The following is a 25,788-nucleotide window of genomic DNA, read 5'->3' as shown; positions in this document are numbered from 1 at the left end:
CAGAGCCCACCTGGTGCCTGGCACAGAGAAAGTGCCAGCACGTGGAGGAGGGAGGCACGAGGAGGACTTCCTGGGGTGGACGGACTGGCTGCAGGGAACCTTGGGCAGAGTCCCCTTGGCTCACCAGCGCCCAGGATGGTGGGTGTCAGCCAGAGGCCACAAGGGTGCAATGCCCTCAGACCCCACCAGGCGGAGCCACATGTCCATCTCCAGACCCATTTCTCAGGCTTCTGCTTTCGAGAATCCACATCTCAGACCGAATCTGTGCTCAGAGGTCTCCTTGGCAGCTCGGCCTGAGGGACAGGCTCCTGGGACGACCCTGGACCCGAGGATGAGGGGGCCCTGCCAGAGCAGAGGGCGGGACCCCCACCCCACGCCCATCCTGTACGGGCGGCCTCCCTGCCCCTGGGCTGCGCTGACCTGTGGAGCCACGGGGAAGCCCCTGACAGGCTGGGTGAGGAGGGTGGGGCTGGTCTCCAGCTCCCTGGGCACCCCCCTGAGCGGCTCCCCCGGGAGGGAGGCCCAGCCCAGGCCACACTCACCTTTCCAGCCCTGAAGACATCTCTTCACTAAACTCTGAGCTCTCACTACTGCCTGGAAAAGGAACACAGATCAGTGAGCGGGGCGGCCTCGCAGGAGCGGGGCCACGAGAGCGGCCTGTTCTCCGCCGGGCCCAGGCCCCGAGCTGCACGGACGTGCCGGAGGGACACCGCCTGAGCCCGGGGGTGTCAGTGTGGCTCGGGCTCTGCTCTGCTGCTGCTCTATCTCACACTCAGCCCACCCTGTCCCACGGCTCCCAGGTGGGCCCTCCTCTCCCCTCCCTGCTGGCTCAGCGCTGCGATGCCGGCACACCAGTCCCCTGGGGTCAGGACCTTAGGACTCTGTCTTCCACAGGCTCCACCACTGCCCTCCAGGGGCCAGACGACCACTCCTCCCTCCAAAGGTCAGGGCTGGACTAAACACGGGCCACAGAGCAGCTGCCTAGCACTGGACAGAGGCCCCCACGGAGCGCCCTTTCAGAGCCCGGGGCAGTGTGCACACAGAGGGCTCAGCTTTCCCATGGCCTGCCCCCCCCAGGGCTGACTGGGACTCACCAAGGCCCAGCTTCGGCCACAAGGAAGCAGAGAGATTTTCCTTGGAGGTGCCTGGGTTCTGCCCTCTCTGCCTGGGCTGCCTTGCTGGCACCACGGCCAGGCAGTGGGAGTCGGGAGAAAGAGGGGGGGTCCCAGGCCCCTTGGCAGTTCCAGGACACAAGGACCAGTTCAGCTTCAAGCAGGGTACAGGCACACAGGCAGTGAGCTCCCAGGCTCCAGGTCCAAACAGAAAAACCTCTGAGCGTTCTGAGTGGAGGAGCCGAGAGCCGCAGCACCTGCGGATCTCCCGCCTGGATGCCGGACAGTACAGCATCTGACTTGGTTTTCTGTCTCAGGAATAGCAAGGCTTGGGCTCAGGCACAGCTCAGAAAGTTTCCTGGATGTAAAAGAGCTGTTCTGCTGCCCAGCCCAAAGCTCTCGGGCCGGCAATTCCCAGGGAGGTTCAGAACCCCATCCCAAGGGATTCTCCAGGGAAGAGGGTTCTGGCCCAGACAGTGTGGGAACCTTTGGGCTCAGCTGCCTCCTGGGAGACCCACGATGCCCATCAGCATGGTCCAGTCTCTGGGATGAGACCTGCCGCCCTGGTTTAATCCAGGCTTTCCCCAACTCACAGACCCTGAACTCTTCTCCCCAGGCGCACCTAGGAACCCTGGGCTACACTGTCCCGAGCTGGCGGAAACCGCTGACCAGGTCCAAGGAGAAGGATCTCCTCCTTGGACGGACAGCAGACACGGGCCTTGCTTGTCACACACTTTCTAGGAAGTGGGAGCCAGGTGCCCCCTCGCGGCGACACTGCCTCAGAGACTGCCCCGTTTCACAGGATGTGAGATTCCCGCACGATTTTCCTGCCCGTATCTCCTCTTCCTTCCCATGCGCTGGGGCCCTCCGCCCTACTGGCCTCTGTCTAACCTGCTGCCAGCCCCGGGAGGGCTCCCTGTTAAGACAGACACACAGACACACAGACTACAGAAGCACGGCACACTGGAAGGACAGCCGGTGGAGAGTACACCTGTCTGACGGCGGCCTGGACTCCACAGGTGGTGGACCTGTGACCAGAGCTCACTGCCACCCGTAGGTCCGACACCGCCCCCCCCCCGGCCCCAGCAGCCCAGCCTCTGTCTTTCTATTGATATAAGCACCATTTCTGGATGGAGTTCAGACATACATTTGCATCCCAGAAGGTCAGTTTTTCATCCTCCCTTACTTTGGCTTCTCGGTATGAAGACAAGCGCATGGGGAGCACCCCGGGGCCGCCTTGCTGCCGTCCCCAGGCAGCGTCTCCTCCTTTGCCCTGCGGGCCAGGGATTGTGGCTCCCCAGGGACAGAGCCCCACGGGGGCAGCAGCCACCAGGCTTTGGCAGTCGCCTGCCAAGGACGGTGGGTCTCAGGTACGTGTCCGTCCCCCGTTTCTTGCCCCTCTCAGGGCCACTGGCAGGATGCGGACCCAAGGCCCTTTGTGAAGCCTTGGAGACCGGGAAGCAAAGGCCTCTTTGGCTCTGGCGACGCCTGCGGGGAGCCCTCGCTGTGGGGGGGTGCGGGGCCCCAGGCACTGCAGTGACGGAGACAAACACAGACACGCCGGGCCGTGGCCCACCCGCTGTCGTGCGCAGGCCAGGGACGCTTACCGAGGGAGAGTCCGTTGGTGACGGCGGAGGAGGAGGCGAGGGCGAGGCCCCTGCGGGGGCTGCGGGGCTCTAGGACACTGTCGTCCAGCAGGTGCCTCGCTTTCTCCGACGGGAATGTCGCGCTTTTACTCTCAACTACACTCAACTGACACATCATACTGGAAAACGGAAAGGAAGAAAGAAGGCAAAGCTCCTTATCTACAGAGCAACAGGGGTTCCACCTGCCCCGGGGCCTGAGCAGAACGGCGCCGCTGCGGGACAAAGACCTTCACCCAGAACCGCGGTCCTATCTCCCCATGCGTGACCTTGGGCAAGTCACATCGTTCTTCTGAGCCTCAGTTTCTCTGGCAAATGGAGACTCACGCTACTCGCCCTGCCTGACTCCCAGGATGACTGTGAGGCTCAGGCGAGCGGATGGTGCTTTTGAGTGATGGGGCCGAACAAGCCAAAAGATGGCTGACCCCGTGGTCAGCACGTCTGCTTCTGGAGTCGTACACCTGGTCCAAGTCCTTGCTCCAGCCTTACCTACCACCGCCAGGTGCTCCCCCTGTCGGACCTCCGGGCCTCATTCTTACAACACGGATCACGCAGCTACTCCGTAGGCCTGAAGGGGCCCAGTGAGAGGATGCTGGATGGGCACGTGCCAGTGTATCCAGCACCGAGCAAGCCCCGAACTCAGAGAAGCAAGCCTTTTCTCCTCCAGGGCTAGCCCAGGCTGGCTGAGGCTTGTGTCTTAACGGTAGGAGGACGAAAGGAAGGAAGGAACAGAGAGAAGGAGAGAGGGAGGGAGAGAGGGCAGAAGGGACCCAACCGCTCAGGGATCTGTGCCCAACCCCCTGGGGACAGGTGCACCGCTGCCCAGCCATGCTAAGGACCACACATGTCCCCCAGCTGGTCAGCCCCATGGAGCCGGGGGAACCTGCAGCAGGCTCTGGGCTCTGCAGGCTTTCTGCAACTTTTAGCGAGTGGAGATGCTGAGCCATGACACACAGGTGCCATGAGATATTACATGCTCCCTGGAGGACTGTCATGGTGTTTCCTGGACGCTGGGATTTTCTTTCTACGAGGAGGCACTATCCAAGTTTGGGCAAACCAGCTAGAAACCCACCACTGCCTCCCCGCCCTTCCCTGCACACCTCCTCCATCAGCTGCTGAGCCCCGGAGACCCGTCACCAGTACATGGGCCATGCAGCCACGGCCACCCCTGCCCTTCCTGAGCCCATGCTAGCCTGGGGAGGGGGCACCAGCCCGGGAGACCAAGAGCGCCCATCAGCAGCTCCCAGACGGGCAGGGGAGGCCCGGGTGGGCTGGCATCCCCAGTAGCTCTTCAGCCCCTGCCCCATGCTCAGTCCCACCCCGACCCCGATGTCAGGGGCTCATGCGGTCACCCACTTGTTGCCCAGGCTGTGGCTCTTCCTGTGTCTCGGGACCGGGGGTGTGGGGAGGCTGCCGGCCACAGAGGCGTCCGGACAGGTGGGCCGCCGGCTGAACCTTGCGGAACTGGAGCCACTGGACGGGCCTGTGAACAGAGCACAGAGAGTGAGGTGAGGGGCTGGGGAGGCTCAGGGGAGGTGGGCTGGTTTCGCGGGGAGACCCCTGGCTCGGCTGACAGGAGCGGGCAAGGCTCCTCAAGCCCTGTAGCTGTCTACTCCCGAGACCCTGACCCCTCACCCCCAGCTGCCAGGCACATTGTGATACACATAAGCCTGACAACAGGCCATCAGGATGGCCAGCATCCTGCTGTGCACAGCGTCCCCGGCCCGACAGCCCCTCTGCTCACGTGGAGGAGAGTGCCACGGATGGACAGGGCAGGGGTGGAGGCGGGGGTCGGCAGTCTGGCCTGTTTCCCCTGGGGCGGTACTTCTCCACAGCCACCCCGCTGGGGGACAGAGTTGAGCCTCAATAGTGTGACTTCTGAGTCCAGGTCCAGGGCCCATACCCCTGTGCCCTTCCAAGGCCAGACTCTCTTCTGAAGCACATGTCCAGCCAAAAGGGATGTGTGCAGGGTTCACTGGGGGCAGTGGATTAACTGGGCGAGAGAGCACAGCCACGCAGGCAGGGTGTCAGACATCCAGGCCCGTCCGTTATTGCCTGGGTGACCTTGGATGAGGTGCTTCCTCTCTGAGTCTCAGTTTCCTCATCTGAAAGTTGGGAACAACGCACTCGCCCTGCAGGTGGCTGGGAGAGGTCTTGGGGTAACATCTGCAGAGTTTCAGGTGGTGCTCACTCTGGTTTTATCATGATTATGTTACCCTGTCCTCCTCAGCCCCAGTCATGGGGCCAATGCAAGGTCATGAAAGCCAGGGGGCTGGGGTCACAAACCCCACCGAGCCACATTCACAGCTATTTTCTGTGGGGCGCGGTCTGGACCACTGTTGTCTCTTTAGTTCCTGCGGTTGTGATTTGGGAAGGGAGGTCTTCAGGTGTTACCAAGCTGGGTTCTTAGACTCGAACCAACAGAAACGGATAAGAGGTTAGACGAGGAATGCAGGCAAGGCTTTAATCAGACTCACAAGGGAGCGAAAACAAATAACAGGTTCCCTTGCTTGCTCCCCATGGGGAGGTGATCTGGTTCCTTAAATGGGGCAACGGCAGGTGCAGATCAGTGGGTCAGGCCAGAGGGGCAGCCTAGGTGGTCTGCCCGCCCCCTGGTGGTGCTGCATGGAGGGATCACGCGCAGTACCCTGCTCCAGGCACCTCAGAAGTGGCCGCTGGATTTTGGCCCTTTTGTATCTTATTGTTTGAAATTTGCCCCAGCTGCATATGTCTGCAGTTATTTTTAGTTCCTCATAGTTTCTTTGTATCTGCTGCTCAGGAGATGTTTGTCCAGGTGCAAACACTGCAGTAAAGAGCCCCAGGTCCCAACCTATGTCAAAGGGAGGTGACCCCAGATGATAGCTGGGTTTCCGCAAAGGGGCTCGGTTACTTTCTGTAGAGCACACTGAATGCGGGGCGAGCCAGGGGGCTATTGCCTGGCCGTGGTGGGGAACACCCTGGAGGGCCTGTGAGGCCAGAGGTCCACCCAGGGCCCCAGACCCTCCACACAAGATGCTGCAGATCCACTAGTGCCCTAAGGGCCCCGGGTCCCCCAGCATGCTGGGCTCATTCTTGGTTTGGCATCCAAACCGACGACCCTTGTCCCCAGCCTGTCCACTATGGGAAGTAGAGGGTTCCCGAGGCAAGGAACTCACGAAATCTCGGGCTCTGAACTCCCACTCTCAGAGATCGTCCCACCCCCCTGTGCCTCCTCCACACCCCACTCCCAGCACCCCACATCCTCTCCGTCCCTCCCGAGGCCCCACCGCCAAGCTCTGCACTAGGTCTCCGCTGCTCCCTTCAACAACCATTTCCAGGTGTCAAGCCCTCCTTTAGCCCCTGCACAACTATCAGACCTTCTCCAAAACGCTGCCACTCTCCTGCCACGAAAACACTGTTCCTGTTGGGTTTGGTTGCACCTCCGGTGACACCAGGCTTCCTGCCAGGCCCCCGTGGAACAGGGACCTCTGCCCCAACCTCCTGTTCCCTCTGACAGTCCACTGCACCGCTTCCCCTTCTCCTGCTTGGTCCATTCCCCAGTTTATGCATACACTCTTAGTTTCTCACCTTCTGCAAAAGAAGGTTCCCTGGCCCGGCTCTCCTCCCAGGCGCCACACTTCCTCAAAAACCAGCCTGCCCCCCACTCTGCTTCCGCCCCCTCACTCACTCCTCAAGTCACTAAATCTGGTTTCTATTTCCTAATGACATTTCCATTGACCTCCTTTAGGCCAAATCGTCAAGCATTCATTGGCTTCCTCGCCAGTGCCCTTGGCGGCTGATACAGGTGATCACTCCTCATAAGCCTCTGCTTCCTGGGTGCCTGTGATGTCACTCGCTCCTGCTTCTCCTTGAGCCTCTTCGATTGCTGTCACTAAGCCTCCTCCATGGGTTCCTTATCCCCCAGTGGCTCGTATTGTCTACACAAGCCTCCCTCTTTGGCTCCTGGTTCTGATTTAACTCAGCAGGTTGGCTGATGACTCTTAAAGCTTTACTGCCATCCTTTTTTGTTGTTGTTGTTTGTATTAAAGGGCAAGGGAACTTATGGATATGCACAACAGTTACTTATTTTTTAAATATTTATTTAGTTACTTGGCTGCACTGGGTCTTCATTGTGGCCTGTAGGATCTTTAGTTGCAGGCATGTGGACGTTAGTTCCCTGACCAGGGGTCAAACCCTGAATGGTGAGCCCAAGGAGTCTTAGCCACTGGACCATCAGGGAAGTCTCCAGCCAACCCCCCCCCACCTTTTTTTTGAGCCTGAGACCTGCATTTCCTTCTGTTGGCTTGATCCCTTCATCTGAACTTTTCTCAGTTCAGTTCAGTCGCTCAGTTATGTCTGACTCTTTGCAACCCCACGAATCACAGCACGCCAGGCCTCCCTGTCCATCACCAACTCCTGGAGTTTACTCAAACTCATGTCCATCGAGTGGGTGATGCCATCCAGCCATCTCATCCTCGGTCGTCCCCTTCTCCTCCTGCCCCCAATCCCTCCCAGCATCAGGGTCTTTTCCAATGAGTCAACTCTTCGCATGAGGTGGCCAAAGTATTGGAGTTTCAGCTTTAGCATCATTCCTTCCAAAGAACACCCAGGACTGATCTCCTTTAGAATGGACTGGTTGGATCTCCTTGCAGTCCAAGGGACTCTCAAGAATCTTCTCCAAGATATCTTAAGTTCAACCAAGGTTGAACTTGAACCTTCTTCCTGTATTTCCAGCCTTGGCTGGAAGCCCTGCTGGCCACTCAGTCACCTGGCCTGGAAGGAGCAGTCGTCTTGGCTTCCCCAAGACTGTGACTTGCCTCTTCTCTTCTTACTCAGTTCAGTTCAGTCACTCAGTTGTGTCTGACTCTTTGCAATCCCTTGGACTGGGCCATGCCAGGCTTCCCTGTCCATCACCAACTCCTGGCGCTTACTCCAACTCACGTCCATCGCTTTGGTGATGCCATCCAACCATCTTATCTTCTGTCACCCCCTTCTCCTCCCGACTTCAATCTTTCCCAGCATCAGGGTCTTTTCAAATGAGTTGGTTCTTCGCATCAGGTGGCCAAAGTATTGGAATTTCAGCTTCAGCATCAGTCCTTCCAATGAATATTCAGGACTGATCTCCTTTAGGACGGACTGGTTGGATCTCCTTGCAGTCCAAGGGACTCTCAAGAGTCTTCTCCAACACCACAGTTCAAAAGCATCAGTTCTTCGGTGCTCAGCTTTCTTTATAGTTCAACTCTCACAGCCATACATGACTACTGGAAAAACCATAGCTTTGACTAGAGGGACCTTTGTTGGTAATGTCTCTGCTCTTTGATATGCTGTCTAGGTTAGTCATAACTTTTCTTCCAAGGAGCAAGCATCTTTTAATTTCATGGCTGCAGTTACCATCTGCAGTGATTTTGGAGACCCCCAAAATAAAGTCTCTCACTGTTTTACCATCTCTTCTTACTCACCACACACAATCGCCAAGACCCCTAGGTTTTGTACACCCCCTCCCTGTCCATCTCTCTTGTCACTGACTGGTCTGAGTTACCACACTTTCTCTTCTTCCTGCAGCCAGTCTGCTGCTACTGCTGCTGCTGCTGCTAAGTTGCTTCAGTCGTGTCTGACTCTGTGCGACCCCAGAGACGGCAGCCCACCAGGCTCCCCCGTCCCTGGGATTCTCCAGGCAAGAACACTGGAGTGGGTTGCCATTTCCTTCTCCAATGCATGAAAGTGAAAAGTGAAAGAGAAGTCGCTCAGTCGTGTCCAACTGTTTGAGACCCCATGGACTGCAGCCTACCAGGCTCCTTCATCCATGGGATTCTCCAGGCAAGAGTACTGGAGTGGGCTGCCACTGCAGCTAGTCTAAACTTCTCAGATCCAACCATCATACAGATTCATGAAAGTATGATGAGTGAAAAGCCTGAAACTGTCAGGGGCATGGTGCTCAAATCCTATTATACTTGGTCATTTCGGCTGATCTTAAAATTCTGAAGAAGAAGAAAGGGACAAAGTAGTCACAACAAATTTTGAGAAGAACAGCGCAGGACTTGTCCTACCAGTTATCAGACCAAAATGCAAGACAAAAGTAACTCAAACAGTCTAGTGTCAGTGCATGGACAGAGAAACCGTTCAGTGAATCACAAGTGAGAGTCTAGACTTCTTCATGGTGGTGGTGGCATTACAAGTTAAAGGGAAGACAGGGTCTTTTCAGTACATGGGTCTAGAGCCATTAGGTTTCATGTGGAGAAAAATGAAATTATTGAGTCCTCCTACTTTACACTATGCAAGTGGATTAATGATATATATATGAAAAGCAGAAATGCAAAACTACTGGAAAGAAAAAGAAGACAATCCTTATGACCTTGGGGAAAGGAAAGAAACAAAAGGCATAAAACTTCAAGGAAAAAAAATGAGGGGAGAGAGGCTCAAGAGGAAGGGGATATATGTATAATTATGGCTGATTTGTGCTGCTGTTCTTTGGCAGCAACACAACATTGTAAAGCAATTTTCCTCCAATTAAAAAATAAATTTAAAAAAATGAAAAAATTTGATTAAACATTTCTGTACCAAATCAAGCCAATAAACAAAAGACAGGAAAAGCAACATTAGATGGCAAGGTGTAGTCTGAGAGAAGGAATATGTCATCCACATCACCATCAAAGGGTTACAGTTCCGATTTATAGAGAACTTCAAATAACAGTAAGAAAGAGACAAACTACGCCCCCAAAAAACGGGCAAAGAAAACAAATGGGAAATTCACAAGAGAGGAAATTACCTCAGTGACCAATAACTATATGGAAAGATGCCTTAACCTCACTAGTAATAATGGGAATACAAATTACAGTAAAACTGAGATACATTTTCAACTCACTAGATTGTTAAAAAAAAAAAAAAAGATTAGCCTGACAATATCAAATGTGAATGCTAGTTAAGGGCTCATCTGCGTGTCAAATACTTGAAAAGCAATTAGCAGTGCTGAGTAAAGGTGCCTTCATGGCATCACCACGACCCCAGGATTCCAATTCTGGGTGTCTGCCTTCAGGAAACGTGCATCTGTGCACAAGGGGGACACATTTCCTTTCCAAGGACGTTCCAAGTGGAAACAACCTGCATGCCTCTCGGTAGAGAAATGGATAAGGGAGCTGCAGTTCATTCATTCAACAAATTCTGCAGAGCAGGAAGAAAGGAAGAAATCGGATCTGCAGGTATCCATATGGATACAATGCATGTGACAGAAACATATGGTAAGCAGGCAGAGCGAGTTGCAGACGAATGTTTAGGTGAATGGCATGATGCCACTTATGTAATATTTTTAAAAACCAGTATACATTTTTATATGTATGTGTGCATGCTAAGTTGCTTCAGTCATGTCCAACTCTGTGGGACCCTATGGCCTCTAGACCCCCAGACTCCTCTGTCCACGGGGATTCTCCAGGCAAGACTACTGGAGTGGGTTGCCATGCCATCCTCTAGGGGATCTTCCCAACCCAGGGGATGAACTCGCACCTCTTATGTCTCCTGCATTGGCAGGCGGGTTCTTTACCACTAGTGCTATCTGGGAAGCCCATATATAGGTACACGTGTAGTAAAACACAAAAATCCACACAGGAATAACACAAAATGGTATGGGGACAGTAGATACTTCCATACGGAAGAAAGGGAAAGGTTGGGGTGTAATCTATCTGTAAACAATTTAGGAGATATAAAGCAAATATGGCAAAATGTTCACTTCTGTTAAATATGGGTGGGAGGTACCATAGATATTCTCTTCGTAGAAAGGTTTCATGATTTAAAATGAACATATTTGAAAAATGAGTGGACACTTTCTCTGTACCAGGTGCCGTGCTAGGGGCTGTGCTGGAATCCAGGACTATCCTTCCCCACCCTGTGCCAGGAACTGGGGGCTGCACGATGGGGCCTTGGTCAGTGGGCTCCCTTCTGCCTGGTTGCCTGGGCCACCTGGCCAGGTGGCAGGAGATAGTGCTGTCAGAGATGCTCCGGGTCTTTGCTCAAAACCCATCAACCAGGACTTCCTGGGAGCTAAAACTCCATGCTCCAAATGCAGAGGGTCTGAGTTCTATCCCTGGCTGGGGAACTAGACCCCACGTGCCCCAAAGAAGACCTAGCAAAGTCAAATAAATAAAATTAAGAAAACAAAACCCATCAACCTCCACTGTTAGCAGAAGTGTCCTTGCTTAAAACTTCTCAACTCTCCCACCTCTAGCAGGATTGAATATAAATCTTTAAGTTAAAGGGTCCAGCGATAGGAAAGGAAACCACACACACACACAAAGAAAAAACCAGATGGAACCAGCTGGGCCCAAGATGGCGATGAATGTGATTTCCAACAGACTCTGAGTCTCCTTGTACCTTCATCTGACTACATTAGCATATTAAATGACACATCCACTGGTGGCCAAGACTGGACATTAAGGACCAAAGAATAGAAAGGGGGTGGCACCCTACTCCCTTGAAAAAGCCCCATCCCTCCCCCCCACCGTAGACTAAGGCATCTGCCTCCCCATTATCAGCCTCACTGCTCATCCCTTTGTCTTTACTCTGTTAATTTAGTTCCCTTTTCTCCATTCTTTGGCCACTAAATAAAGCTTCTGCTGTGTTGATTTCAGCTTCTGTTCTGTCATTTGCCCACTCAGACCTGAATGGGTGTAAAACCTTCCTCCACCGAGACAGAGAGCACAGGCTTGGGCCGAGCAGGGGGATCCAGAAGACCTAATTTGATAAGAAGAGGGGGCGCTGTCTGAGGTCCCAATTCCAGCCTGCATGTGGCATCATCTCAAGAACTGGGGCTCCGACAGACCAACCCATGATGCTGACATCAGAGCGTCGTGGCCTGGACTTCGCCAACCCTGGGAAGGTCCATGGGAGCCGGCGAGGACTGCAGCTAAGCTTTGTGTACACCTGCACTTTCCTGTGAGGGGTTCCACGTCGCTGTCAGCTTCTCTGAGACTGTCATTCTTAACCAGGGCATGTTTGTATCAGAAGCATCTGGAGGGTGTGTGAGAAATGGAGTTTCCTGGGCCCAACCCAGGAGAGTCTAGTTCTGCTGATCTCAGGTGAGTCAGGGGTGCTGCTCTTTGGATGATTCTGATGGGCACCCCGTGAAGAACTTCTGCTCAAAGCACAGGGATGAAAGCAAGTTCTGTCCCGGGGGAGACATCTCGTGTAGCTGCCACGGGGAGGAAGGGCAGCGTGGAAGCACCCGGCTTTGTTTCTGTTTTGTACGTATTGCTCAATAAATGAATCCGTGCGGAGGGTGGAATGTGGCTTGTTTATCAGCTGCCTGTACGCAGGATCACAGTCTCGATGCCTGAGTCACTCTGGCTCCCACCCCAGGCTCAGTAAAGGTCATTTTGTAAAGGTCATTTCGCCTGGCTCCTCCCCGTGGTTGGAACCAGTGGTCTCCTAGCATTAATAACAGTGATAATTGAGTGCTGCGGGCCTTGTCTCTGACTGTGTGTGCTGCTGCCATCCAGAAGGTGGGTCCTTGGAGGAGGCCCGCTCTGCAGGTGAGAGAGCCCGTGAGCAGGACCTGGGCCCTGTGCCACTCTCTGGGAACCAGGGGAAGGGGGTAGGGGGTGGCCCATGGTGGGGAAAGAGCTTAAGCAGTTAGTTCAGAGGTCAGGCATTAGGGGAAACCTGAGGAAGGGGGAACACGGCGACACATTCGAGGTGATCTGATCTAAGCAGAAGGCACTTCTTGAAGGAAATGTGTGATGGATAAACGTCCAACTGCTGTTCCGGAGGAAGGGAAGGTGAGGGAGACTAACACCTCCATTGCTGAGTCCAATGACTGCCGAGCCATTAGTACTCCTACAGCCGTCCTGTGGAGACCTCCCCGCCCCCAGGTCACGTGGCCGAGGGAAGCTGGGTTTGCTCCTTGAACCAGCCGCAAGTGCAGTGAGAAGGGGACACTCCGAGGCTCTTCTGGGAACCTCCCTAGCCTCAGCTTTCTCCTCACCCACTCCCTTCCCCACTTGTTTCCCAGAGGTTCCTGCGCCCTGGCTCCGACCCCAGTCAGGCTCTCCCGAGCCTCTGGACTCGCCCCTCGTCGCTTCCACTCAGCTCCTGACTCTCCCTCCAGGCCCAGGCGCGGATCCACCCCCTTCTCCTGGCTGCTTTGGATGGGAGGCAGGCCTGGCCTCAGATGCCCCTGAACTCAGCTGGGGGAAGGTGGGGGGCTGTGATCCCCCTGGGCCCAGGGTCAAAGTTGATGCTGCTCTCAGTGCCCCGGGTCTCTGTCACTCCCATCCCTGCACTGCGGACCAACAGCAGGACTTTGACGCTGAAGGAGAAGAATTTCCATTCAGCTGGGACCTGGGGTGGGTGGGTGGGGGGGTGGCCTCTCTGCCAGTAAGTGACACTCTGCTACTGAAAGGCCTCACGTGCCAGCCCCACCAGGCCTGGCGGCGGGGAGGGGGGGGCGTGCCACGTGACAGCACCCGAGACACGTGTCTTCTGGGACCGGTTCGGAGCTGGGTGCTGACAAGTTTGTTCCTCCGTGTCCTTGGGGCAGGGGCGGGGGCGGTGATAATGGGCTGGGGCTCTGGCCTGCCCTAGCAGAGTGTGGTCCCCGCTGCCCGGCCCGATATGGCACGAGCAGCTGGAAAAACTGACCACGCGGCTTGACTATCTCAGAGGATTGCTCTATTTTTCCTCAGCATAATTTTTCCATGAATAATCTTTAAGTGGCTGTTTCTTTAGCAGTTTTATTGGAACATATGAGAACTGACAGTCATTGGGGAACAAGATATCATGAACGAAATCTGGTTTTCATTACACTTCTCTCAAGAAACCAACATGCTGCCCAGCAGACCACTCACTGATTGGAAAAGAAAAGAACACAGAGCCTTCTAACAATGGCTCTGGAGTGGGCAGGATCAAGGATGACGAGTGGCGACAGCAAAGAATGTGGGACCCAAAGGCAGACAGGCCTGCGCTCCCACTGGTACCTGCCACCTCCTGGCTGAGCGACTTTGGGCAAGTTACCTTGTGCCTCTGAGCATGAATTTTACGTCTGCAAGACAGGGGCACTAAGCCGGCCTGGCAGTACCCTGGTGAGGAGGAAAGGAGAGAGCGCTGGCCTCTCTCCTTCCTAACAACAGCTGGGGGGTGCAGCCCAGGCACTCTGAATTAGAGAGCTGACACTCTGCCTTTGCGGAGTCACAGTCAAGTGGGGACAGAGACAAGCATCCGGATAATTACACCCAGGAAAGACACCTGCTTTGATAAGAAAAAATAAAGAAATACGGTAATGGCAGTAACTACATCAGTTGGATAACTTTCACAGCTGTGCCAGGGCTGGCGATGGTAATGGGTGACACTCGCTGAGAATCTACCAGGGGCCAGAGACTGTGCTAAATGTTCTGGACAGAGGAACTGATGTCAGCATCACAGTAACACTGCCTCGCCGGCCCTGATGGTGGCATCTCAACGTTACGATGTGGCACCTGCAGTCGGAAGGGTTAAGGAGCTTGCCGGGGCGAGGGGCTGGTGAGCGGTGGGCAACAGTGGCCCTGTGCTCCGTTTGTATTCTAAAGGAAGGCGGCTCAGAAGCCACACACTACTCTGACCTTGGCAGCCTCCATCTCAGCCGTCACTTTCTCTTCTCAGAGGCGGCCTTGGCCGGCCAGCCAGCACCGGGACACTGCGGGGGCCACGGGCCTCTTCTGCCCACCCACGGGGTCACAGGAGACAGGTCTGAAACGTCCCCAATGCCTCCTGTTCCTTCTGTACGTTTCTCTTGGAAGAGAAAGAAATGGAGGGAAAGAATTGGAGGCCCCTCCCATCCTCAGGGGTTAAATTAGACCCTCACTGAGATACAGGGCCCAGTGTGGTGCAGAATTCACAGCCCCGAGGGTGGGAGTTCTCACAAAGAGGGTGACACCCCATTGTTCTGGGTGCACGTGACCCACGCCCGGCCTTCATGGCACCCGTCCATCTGAAGCTAAGTAGTTGTGTGTGATTTCCTGCTGACTGTCCATCCCCACCTCCCACCACAGGAGGCAGGGACCGTTTCCCCATGCCCAGCACAGGGCTGGGTGGGCAGCTGGAGCACCAGCAGTGTGGGCTGAAAGCACCGGCATGGTGCCCACAGCTCTTCTGAGGAGGACACGCACCCGGATTGGGGAGCCTCGTTCCCACGGGTCCCGACGGCATCGGAGCGGTCCTGCCCTGGGTTAGCGCTGCCTGATTCAAGCAACCTGGCAGCCCGGCCGCCGCTCACAGGCTACGCTCCAAGTCTCGCACATCGGAGATTAATGGGAGGCAGCTGTGTCGGAGGGAAACGACTCAATCTGGAGTCACAAGACTCGCGTTCCATCCAGCCACGGCCCCAGGCTGAGCAGGGAGCTGGGGTCCATTCTCCTCGGGCTCTGAGCCTCCGCATCATCCCTGGAGGCCAGGATTACCACTGTCGCGATCTGGAGCTTCGAGAGCACCAGCCTGAGTGTCTGGGGCACAGGGCCCACATCCCTCCCAACTGCAAGGGGTTCCGTGTCTCCCCGTATCATTCTTGTGTTTCATTCATTCCCCATTTCATTTTGTTCCCACACTGGGGCTCTCATCGGGTCTGCCAGAGCGCTCTGGGCCCCGGGGGCCCCTCTGCAGAAGAAAGCCGGTTTGTGTTGAAAGCCTTCTCTGGCCAGGTTTCCTGGTGGAGCCTGGGAGCCGGTGACTTTTACGCTCACATGTGTTCTTTGTTTCTCATACATGCAACTCTAATGGGTCCTTACTGCGAGCCAGGCTCTATCTCACATGTCACTTGGTTTGCCCTGGTTCATTTCCTTCTGAAATATGGCATCCGATCACCTTTCAACTGCAGTGAGGTCCAGAAGCTTTCTTCTCACAGCCAGTGGCCCAAGTTCCCAGCTGCAGCAGGGCAGCAGCTTTGAGTCTTGGTTCCTCTGCTTGACCTTGTCCTTAAGGGGCTACTAGGATGGGAGACTGCAAGGACAGAGCAGACGTGAACTCCAGAGGGAACCAGCAGAAACTGGTTCCCTGTCCCTTGAGTTTCTCACCTAGGGTCCTCTACCCACTCTGAGAATATGAGGGCAGAAAGAGGGGGGTCACTGCCCTCACCCATGGGGGTGCTCTCTCACTCTTCTCAACCACAGTGAGGGGTCTCTAGGCCACTCAAGGAACTTGCTATATGTCTCCAGCAGCTGGGAGACCCGGGGACTCTGAGTGCCTCCCTCAGGCCTAGAGTCCACACAGCTGTGGCCACACCAGGGTTAGCTACACTCACAGATTCATCCGGACCAGGACAGCTGTGGCCTCTCATGGACCAAGGTGGTCCCTGTGAGTGGAGCTGAAGGCTGGAGAGGACTTCAAGCAGTAAGAAACGCGGTGGGCACCGGCTGAGGGCCCATGCAGTGCCCCCCTCCCCGCGCCCCGGAAAAGATCTGCATCTGCTCAGGTCAAGGGGCTGTGGGGTCGCCGGAAAACCCATGAAAGTGCCTGTGAGAGGAAACAGCACCTGGAGTCGGCACTGAGCGCACACCGTTCTTGGCAACCAGACCCTGAGGTTAGCCCACTGAGGAAGGTAGAGAGAAGTCCAGAATGGGGGATGGGAACACCCCCACTCCGCAGCCACAGCGGGAGGTCCCTGACAGGCCAAGGGGAGGAGAGGCAATGCCAAAGCATGTTTAGAATCTACTCTTACACAGACTCAGCCTTCTGAGGACCACGCTGGGACAGCACGCCACTCACAGTGTCAGTGGCAACGTCATGGGTGCGCCAAGGTGGTCACCCAGGGCAGGGCGCTTCCTGCACTGCACCAATGATGGGGAGCCCAGGGAACTCCGGGGCCCTCTGGTGCATCTTGCTTCTTCCCTGTGCTGGGTACAGGCGACACCAGTCCAGACCTCTGGGCTCAGCAACTGGCTCTGCCCCTTCCTCCAGGCGCAAAATGGGGGCAGCAAGCAGCCCAGCGCCTTCACCTACAGGGCAGGTATACCTACCTCACAAGGCAGGTGGAGATTCACCAGGCAAGCACATGGGGCAGGTTAGAGTGTGCCCGGCAGAGAGTACTCACTCAATATGTGTCAGCTATGACTACCCTTAACCTGTTTCCCTACCTGTGAACCAGCTGGTCTGGTTGGTTTTAACACAGGTCCACAAATCCTGACACTCTCTTTGAGGGCTCAGTCTCCCTGCCCTCTCCTAGGGCCTGGCAGGCCTTTGAGACTGCCTTGGCCGATAGAAAGAAAGCTGAGCGCCGAAGAATTGAGGCTTCTGAATTGTGGTGTTGGAGAAGACTCTTGAGAGTCCCTTGGACTGTGCAAGGAGATCCAACCAGTCCATCCTAAAGGAGATCAGTCCTAAATATTCATTGGAAGAACTGATGCTGAAGCTGAAACTCCAATACTTGGGCCAACTTCACCAATGTGAAGAGCTGACTCATTGGAAAAGACCCTGATGCTGGGAAATTGAAGGTGAGAGAAGAGGATGACAGAGGATGAGATGGCTGGATGGCGTCATCGACCCGATGGACATGAGTTTGAGTAAACTCTGGGAGTTGGTGATGGACAGGGAGGCCTGGCGTGCTGCAGTCCATGGGGTCACAGAGAGTTGGACATGACTGAGCGACTGAACTGAACTGACCTACGGAGCATGGCAGAAGTGATGTTAAGTGATTTCCGAGGTGGGTCACGCAGATGGCATGATGCTTTGAGGACCTCTGCTCTTGGAGGGCAATACCATGTAACCTTTGGGTTCCGCCCCAGCTGACAGCCAGCACCACGCACGTCCTGACGGTTCCAGCCCCAACATCCAGTCCCTCTCAGCCTTCCCGTCTTTCCCACTGAGACCCTAGTTGTCATGGAGCAGAGACAAGCCACCCTGGCTGTGCCCTGTCCAGCCTCCTGGCCCGAAATCTGTGCCTGTAATAACATGGCCACTTTGTGCCACTGGGTCCTGGGGTGGCAGGTTATGCAGCCAGAGTGCCCGGCACAGCTGCTGAGTGTGAGCTGGAGCTGAGGTGAGGGCCCTCTGGTGCCCCCGTCCAGTGCTCCATTGGCCATGCCATGAGCCCCTCCACCCGGTCAGCAGCAGAGCCCATCTGTGAGGGCTAGGAGCGAACATTCCTGAGTGGTAAGCGTGTGCCAGGCACCATCTAAGGGTTTTTCTGGCCCAGCCACAGTCCATGAAGTAAGCCTACATGAAGCATTTATGGTGCTTTAGTCCCTAAGTTGCGTCCGACTCTTGTGACCCCATGGACTGTAGCCGGCCAGACTCCTCTGTCCATGGGATTCTCCAGGCAAGAATACTGCAGTGGGTTGCCATTTCCTTCTCCAAAGTATTTAGTTATTCCTATTCCCATTTCACCAATAAGAACACCGAGGCTCAGAGGGACCACGCCGATCACCCAAAGTCCCAGAGCTAGGAAGCGCTGGAGCTGGCCCTGCACTCAGGTCCGCCCGACTCCAAGATCTGCCTGGCTTTTACCCACTGGGCAACAGAAGGAAGACAGAAAGGTGTGTTGGCGAGCAGTCCTGAAGGTATAGGGACCTGCGGCCAGCCTGAGCTTCTCCATGGACTTGCTTTGCTGCCAAGGAATCTCAGAGAAAACCTGTCAGCTGGTTCAGCCACATGGAGGCGGGGCTCACGAGATCTGGAAATGTCTTCACCGGTTCCAAGGCACACACAGCACCAACTGCCCTCTCTCGGGGTCAATGTTCTTTATGATTTTTGCTCTCCAGGAAAATATTAGTTCATTTATATAAGCTAAACATTACATATGGGGGAAATGGAAAACGTGGCATTCCTGGCCTTTTTTCTCCCCAGACCAGAAACTGGGAAGGTTTCTCCACTTCCTTTCTCACAGTCTGTCCATCTGCTGGTGTGGAGCTGCTGGCACGGCTGCTCCCCAGGCGGTGGAGAGGGGGGTGTGGGGCATCAGAGGGACGCAGGGTGCAGCTACAACTCGGAGGTCCACCTTGACACCAACCGAGGCCCCAGAGACCTCACAGGAGGGCTGCGTCCAACACAGAGCCTATGTCTCCCCGGCAGGGCCGGTGAGTCGGAGGGGGGCAGGTGTAGCCACAGAGCGGGGTCAGGCAGCTCACGCTGGCCTCCTGGGGCTGCTGTTCCCCTCTCCGCCCCCATCAGTTCCTCACGCTGCCTGCTGCCCGCCTCCCCAGCTAAGGCGAGAATGAAGCCCACGAGGGCAGGTCTTCTCCAGGCTCCTCGGGGGGGCCTGGCTCAGAGCCGGCCCCTGGCATGTGAAGCCTCCAGTGAACAGACTCTCCTGGGGCCTTTCCTCGGCAGGTGTGGGGTGCCTGCTGGCTGGAAAGAGCCCGGGACTGTAGCCCCAGCCCCCTCCCGAGGAGCCGAGGGAGGCTGCGTTCCTCCCATTCCTGGGACTGCAAGAGGCACATTCCTGTCCCTGGTCTGGTCGGGCTCTTGCCACGCAGTCCCATCTAACTGCCAGACGTGGAAGACCTCCCTGGAGCTGCCCTTTGTCCCGCCTGCAAGGGACCCCGCAGGTCCCCTCTGCTGTCTCGAAGCCGAGGCTGGGAAGCCGGGATCCCTGAGTGCATCTAAAGCCTTCCAGACACTTCTGGGCCCTCTAATGGTCCATGAAAACCTTAATACCCTGCTTCCAGGCTGGAGCCACAGCGGTGGAAAGTCAGTGGCAGACGCGCCTGGGTACCAAGGTCTGCTGGCCTCAGCACTTTGCTGGGAGGAGTGTGGAGTCAGCAGGCAGCTGGAGAACCAGGTGCCCACAGACCCAGCTGGGAGCCCAGAGACCAAGCACCCCACATGTGGGGCTCCAGGAATTCCAGGCCTGGGGAAGGCAGACACGGGACAGAGAAGCACAGAAAGCTGTCTAGCTTCCACAGGGGAAGTGCCCTGAAGCACGGAGAGCTGCAAGAGGGTGTAATGCAAGGTCAGCAGGCTCTGGAAACCAGCAGGTAGATTAGGTTTGCAGACCTCAGGGTCTCTGTCTCAGCCTCAACTCTGCCACCATAGCGAGCAAGTAGCCAATGCGTCCACGGCTGTGTGGCTGTGCTTGGACACACACCAGAGCGGCCGGCATCAGAGCCATGTGCACCGTTCCCCAGTGTAACGGGGGCCTGACCTGGTCGGGGAGCGGGAGGAGAGAGCGGAAGAGGGATTTCCCCAAACCCGAGTGATGATTCAGCGACAGAGGCAGAATCATAACACTGACAGTAATAACATCATCCTAATAAAATTACAGTTGATGAAGGTGAGCTGTGTCAGGTACACGTGATCTTAATAAATTCTCACAACCACTCTCTGAGGAAGGTATTACTATGCCCACTTTACAGATGGAGAAATCAAGGCTTGGTGGGTACACGGGGTGTTCTGTCCGACCCTTCAGATGAGTCCTTCACCCTGCTTGGTGCCCTTGGGAGGCTGGACCCAAGAGGCATCTCTTGGCTTCCTCACCCCAGGCTTCCAGCTGGGTTTGGCTGACGGGAGGCTCCAGCTGCAGATACGGTGGGAGGGCGGAGGAGAGAGAGGTCAGGGCAATTCGGCTCCGCCCTTCCTCCTCCTTTACCCTTGGCTACCACAATTCCTGCAGAGCTGACCCCGTCCTCTGCGACTCAGCACTTGTTGGAGTTGGTAACAGTTTTTCTTCCCCAAAGTCCTTCAGCCTAGAGGTGCTGGGGACCCCGCTGTCCTTGTGTAAAGTATTTATGCCTATTCCCATTTCACCTTCATTAACCCTCTTCCGGTGAGTCATCTGGGGGCAATTCTGTTTCCTGCCAGGTCTCTGACTGATGCTGGAGGTTAGTTAACTGGCTGGCTTCTGGTTTCACACGGCCAATAAGGCCAATAAACCCCAGAGCCGGGTGGGGATGAGGGGGGATGGGATGGAAGGAGAGCAGGGCTGAACCTTGAGGAGGCTGAACCGGGGGCCAGATCGTGGCCCTGGTAGCGGTTTCCATCCTAGGCAGGGCTCAAAAGTGAATGCAGGCACTTCCCCAGTGGTGCCGTGACTAAGTCTCCACGTGCCCAGTGCAGGGGGCCCGGGTTTGATCCCTGGTCAGGGAACTAGATCCCACATGCCGCAACTAAAGATCCCATGTGCTGCAACTAAGACCCGGTGCAGCCAAAGATATAACATCGTATTTTTAAAAAGTGAACGGAGCTCCTCCTTTCCTGACCCAGGGCTCGGGGAGTGGTCTGCTTCTGGAGGCCCCCAGAAGCAGTGTTAAGTTTTCTGTGCTCCTGTCTCCACCTGGGGCACTGGGAGACAGATAAATCCTCCAGCTCGTTGGGCCATGGGGACCTGATGGCACGTGGGGAAGGCCTGAGATGCAGTCATCCTGTTCAGGTGTGCTAACCGGACAGGGTGCAGGCACCTCTTATTCAGACTGATCAGGAGACAGAAGGGCAGAACCCTCCATATCCAAGCCCACTCTCTGCTCCAGAACCCTGGCATTCCCTCTGGAACAAAGAGCCTTGAGTGGTTAGCGTTCCTACACCACTCTGATGGATCCCATCCACCCCTACCCACGGTCAGGTATATGTGAGCATCGGGAAGGAATACGGCTGACTAAGCGGGAGAAGGTTCTAAAACAAGAAGGCAGAGATGAGACCAGCGCTAGAAACTTCTCTCTGGTCATTGCTGGTGGGTCATCTGCTGTGTGTGGAAGGCAGTGGACGTGAGAGGAGACCATGGGAGACAAGTTTCCTGTTGGGCTCATGGAACCCTGTGAGGATCAAGTTTAGGCCAGGACTCTGTCTCTTGAGGTGTAGACAGCAGCATCCCCAAGCTGTGTGGATCAACCAGCATCTCCGTCTCTCTGCTAAGTTACCGTGGGACCCTGGGGGGCAGGCTAGGGGCAGGGTCCAGCCTACACACTGGAGCCGGGAGAGGCTGGGAAAGGTAAGGCCCCTGGAGGAAACCCCGGAGTCGGGGCAGAGGCCTTGCCTGGCGGGGCCAGTGAGAGGCTGTGACAGAGCCTCCTGTGGCCCCAGGGTCCTGACACAGCAGCACTGCTGTACCAGCCTGGCTCCAGAAAGGGGAGTGAGTGGTTGGTTAGCAGGTCAACAGGTCAGGGGCAGGGGTCATGACACCAGGCAGCAGCCTGAGACAGCCACCTCCCCACCAAACACTCACCACCTGTCAGACTCTACACTGCATGCCCTGCATGTATCATTTCAATTTTGATATTCCAGAGACTCTGGGATGGGAGGCTTATTATCCCCCTCTTATGGGTAAGGAAACCGAGGCCCAGAGGGTGTAAAGTTGCTTGTCCAAGACTGCAGTGGCCTGGCACCCAGGTGAGTGTCACATAAGCTCAAACCAGGAGGAGGAAGTACAATTGGACCCCAGCCTGCAATCTGATCCCGCCCGGAACAGCAGCAGAGAGCAGCCCCAGCAAGAGTCGGACACGACTTAGCGACTGAACAACAACCAAAAGGAAACTGTCACAGAGACAACTCTAAAGCGGCTGACACCACGTACATGTGGGCAGAGTGCTTTCAAAGCGTGGGTAGCCCAGCCCTCCAGGTGAGAGCTGGTTCCACCTCCACTTTGTGGATGAGGCCCCTGAGGTTGGAGAGGTATGGTGATGGAGCTGGAAGCAGCACAGCTCGAGTCTGACTTCAAAGCCTGGGCCTCTTATCTCTACGGGATGCCACATGCGTCCCAAATATGGGAATTAAACCGATGCCCCAGGAAGGTGAGCCCTCTGTGTGTGGTGGGACCAAATACCCCAGGCATCCCGTGCACCCCTCTGGGGCTTGTTACCCCGAGCCTGGGCGGGAGGCCTGATGACAAGCATCCAGGTGACCCGGAGAGTGTCCTGGGTTTCTCCACCGAGTGCAGGCCCCCAGCTTGGGCTCTGATCTTGCCTCTGTTGGGTCTCAGACTCTCCCAGGGAGCCCCAGCCCAGAGGTGCCCTACAGGAGCCCAATGTGCTCAGAAGCCTGGGCAGTCTGCAGTGGGGGGGCGGATGGGGGGAGGCAGCTGTGAGCAGGGACGCTGAGGCTGCCAGCCAGCAAACTGGACTCTGGTCTTTGGCTCCACAGGCAAGGCCAACCCTGGCAACCATGTCTGGGCCGTCGGCGAGTCTGCCCCCACCCGAGGGGCTACGATACCTGCAAGATCTTCCTTGGAAGAGACTAGTCTTGGGGAGCTGCTTCCTGGTTCAATTCGGAGTGACAGTCTGAAAACAAAGATTTTCAAAGAATTAGATGGGCTCTAGGGTGTCAGAGGGGGAACCGGACATGTGCAAGCTGGGAACTGGGAAACTGGACTGCTGCTAAGGGCTATTCGTCACGGAGCCAGCAGTGCTCTGAGGTCTGCTCCAGATCACAGACACAGCTTTCCAAGGTCCCCAGGGGATTTCCATGACCAAGAAATGATGGCTAGGGAAGACGCAGTAAATAGTGTAATCGTGGCCCCTCATTGCCGGGCACAGATGTGCTCCTGTTCAAGGCAACACTATGAACTAGGAACACCATCCCCATCCTGTAGATGCAAAAAGTGAGGAGCAGCGAGGTTACACAGCTCCCCCCAGATGTGCGGGGCTAACAATTGGCCAAGCAGGGGATCGGGACTGTCTGACCCCAAGCCAGGGGGTTTAATCACTACACTGCATTCTCAGATGCCTCCAGAGAGGCATGACATAGTAGTTATTACTGTTTTTCTTTAAAGCATTGATTAAGAAACTTCTGGCTGAAAATGACAGAGCGAAGCTGGATGTCAGAGTTTCCCTCACCCAACAAGACCAATAAACAATTACAAACACTCAGGAGTAAAAGAGCTCCCCAGGTGCTACTTAACAAGGGAGGGGGCATGAACTTCAAGAACTTGTAGCCAGGGAAAGAAAAAGTGGATTGTGCAGCTGGACAAGAGCCATCATGTGGCCCAGCTCCCATCCTGACCTCGGACTTCTCAGGGGGTCTGAGAGGCTCCAGATTCGAGATAGACACGGATGGGGTGGTGGGTGGACGGCGTGGGGGACGCTCTGATGGAAATGAAGGCTCCATGGTGCGGCAGGGGTGGGGGTGCCTCACCTGAAACCTGAGGATATCCCTTTCTGGAATGGGATTCAGCCCCTACTAGATGGAGGAAACACTGATGAAGGCCTTTTAACAGAGTCCCCTTTTCTAGAACAGATGGCTTGCTCCCGCCTCCAAGGAGCCGGAGCCTTGCGTGCCCCCAGGCCACACAGAGGGCAGAGACTGAGAACCCCTGTGCCTCTCAGCACAACGGAAGGAAAACCAGCCCATCCCACACGGCGCAGCAGAACCAGACGGCGCCTCCTTCCATCAGAGCTGTGGACTAGCCAGAGGAAGCCTCTCACGTGGGAGCAAGACGGAAAGAAACAGTGGAGCCAACTCAAACATCCTCACAGGAAAAGGGGACAGAGGGAGGAAGAGAGCACTGTCCAGATTGCTCGGCCCAGAGGGCAGCCCCAGGGGACACAGGGAAATCCCCCCAGGTGCTTGAGACTATGGGTTGTATAGAACCAAACCTGAAAAATGAGATGGGAACACAAAAGATGAAGGGGGAGACTGGAGACCCCAGGGAACAAACCAAGGGTAGAAACGAGAGGACTGAAGGGATACCAGAGGAGAAACAGATCAACTCCAGTGACTGAGGATGAAAGAGATGGAGATTACAGCCATTAGAAAGAAGTCGATGGACATGAAAGGCAGATAGCATCCAGTGTATGGATTCCTGGAATGCCAGAGAGAGAAAAGCCAAAAAATGGTGCAGAAGAAGTGGTCGAAGATAGAAACCAACAGAATTCCTCTGTGATGAAGAAAGAGCATATGCCGTTCCAGGCAAAGCTCCACTAGGAGGCAGTCCCCTTGTGAGACTTTTGAACTTTAAGGAATTCTTCCCACGAGGTAGACAAAACAAGTCACTTACAGGAGGAAGAAGCTAGACTGGCTTGAGACTTGTCTATAGCAGCAAGCACCCAGCGCCAGACAGCAGTGGAGCACGTTCTCTGTGTCCTGCGGGAGGGAAACCAAGGAGCCCAGCAAGTTAGAGGCAGATGTTTCCACGAAAGACGTGCACGAAAGACATGCATCAGAGTGTGCAGGACTTGAGCAAACCTGCTTCACAATGAAACCCAGCTAAATAAGGGACTGAGTTAAAATAAAGACTCCAGGAATGGAGAAGCGACATGTGGTAAGAAGTGAAAATGATTAACTAAAACGATTCCTAAAGAGTAGGAAGCATGATTCCTGAACATGATGTGTGTGTTACAAACTTGGAGAAACAAGAAGATAACCAAGGAGGAGTTGGAAGGTGGCGCAGGGGAGGTGAAGGAGCTTGCTAACGAGCTCATCTTTTATGACCCGAGTCAATGGGCCCTGCTCACCATGGAAATCCAGTTAAAACAGAACTTAGGGACTTCAACCTCGTCATGTTCTTGCTGACCTCTTCTGTTAATCTTAGAAGGCTCTTTTAGGGAATAATATTGTGGATATAACATTTCTATTGTGGAGAAATGTTTATCTGAAGAGTGGCAATTCCTTATGTTTTATTTCAGTTCCTTTTTCTGGTTAAAATAAAATTGAAGTTGTTTTAATTAAAAAATAGCTAGTGCAGTATAATCCAATTTCAATAAATTCTATTCTTGCATCCATCCATCTATCCATCCTTCTCCATGTGTATACATGCACTTTCTATGCACAGAAGGAGGCCCAGAATAATGCTCATTTCATGCCAACAGTCATGCTTTTTAAGTGGCAGGAATTTGGGTAATTTTTCTTAAATAAAGTAAAATAGACGGAAGACTGAGGAAAACAAAACACTGGTTGGGCTCCTTGGCACAGTGTCTTCAAGGTAAGAGGAAGCCTGCGTCCTCGGAGGTGGGGATCGAGCTGCTGGGTGTGCACTGGGCCATGGGGTGTGGGTCCCTCCAGCAGAGTCACAAGCCCTGGGCATCCTTTGTCACTCTGATCCAGGGCCCTCCTAGGAAGGGACCCCCTCAGTGGTCTGGGCCCGGGACAAGAACACAGCCTTTCTCCCTGGGTGTGCCCATTTGGACCACAACAAAACGCCTTTGTGAAATCCAGGCATTAAGTGCTAGGGGTGTTCACTG

General features: G+C 55.1%; 1 protein-coding gene across 3 annotated transcripts in view; it reads right to left on the bottom strand.

The window, feature by feature from the left end:
* Positions 1 to 25,788, bottom strand: part of RALGPS1 (Ral GEF with PH domain and SH3 binding motif 1) — a 295,391-nt gene that overhangs the window by 23,247 nt on the left and 246,356 nt on the right. For 2 of the 3 annotated variants that reach the window (XM_040225152.1, XM_040225153.1), the window contains exons 12-13: positions 22,823 to 22,890; positions 4,112 to 4,238 (exon numbers count right to left, since the gene is read on the bottom strand). In XM_040225152.1, the coding sequence (XP_040081086.1) occupies positions 4,112 to 4,238; positions 22,823 to 22,890 (195 nt within the window). Of the gene's footprint in view, positions 1 to 542; positions 595 to 2,719; positions 2,878 to 4,111; positions 4,239 to 22,822; positions 22,891 to 25,788 lie in introns of all 3 variants that reach the window. The other variant, XM_040225151.1, reaches the window with a different exon arrangement.

This window comes from Oryx dammah, unplaced genomic scaffold, assembly GCF_014754425.2.
Source record: "Oryx dammah isolate SB20612 unplaced genomic scaffold, SCBI_Odam_1.1 HiC_scaffold_25, whole genome shotgun sequence".
NCBI classification, from domain to species: domain Eukaryota; kingdom Metazoa; phylum Chordata; class Mammalia; order Artiodactyla; family Bovidae; genus Oryx; species Oryx dammah.
This window is presented reverse-complemented; position numbering and strand designations above follow the sequence as displayed.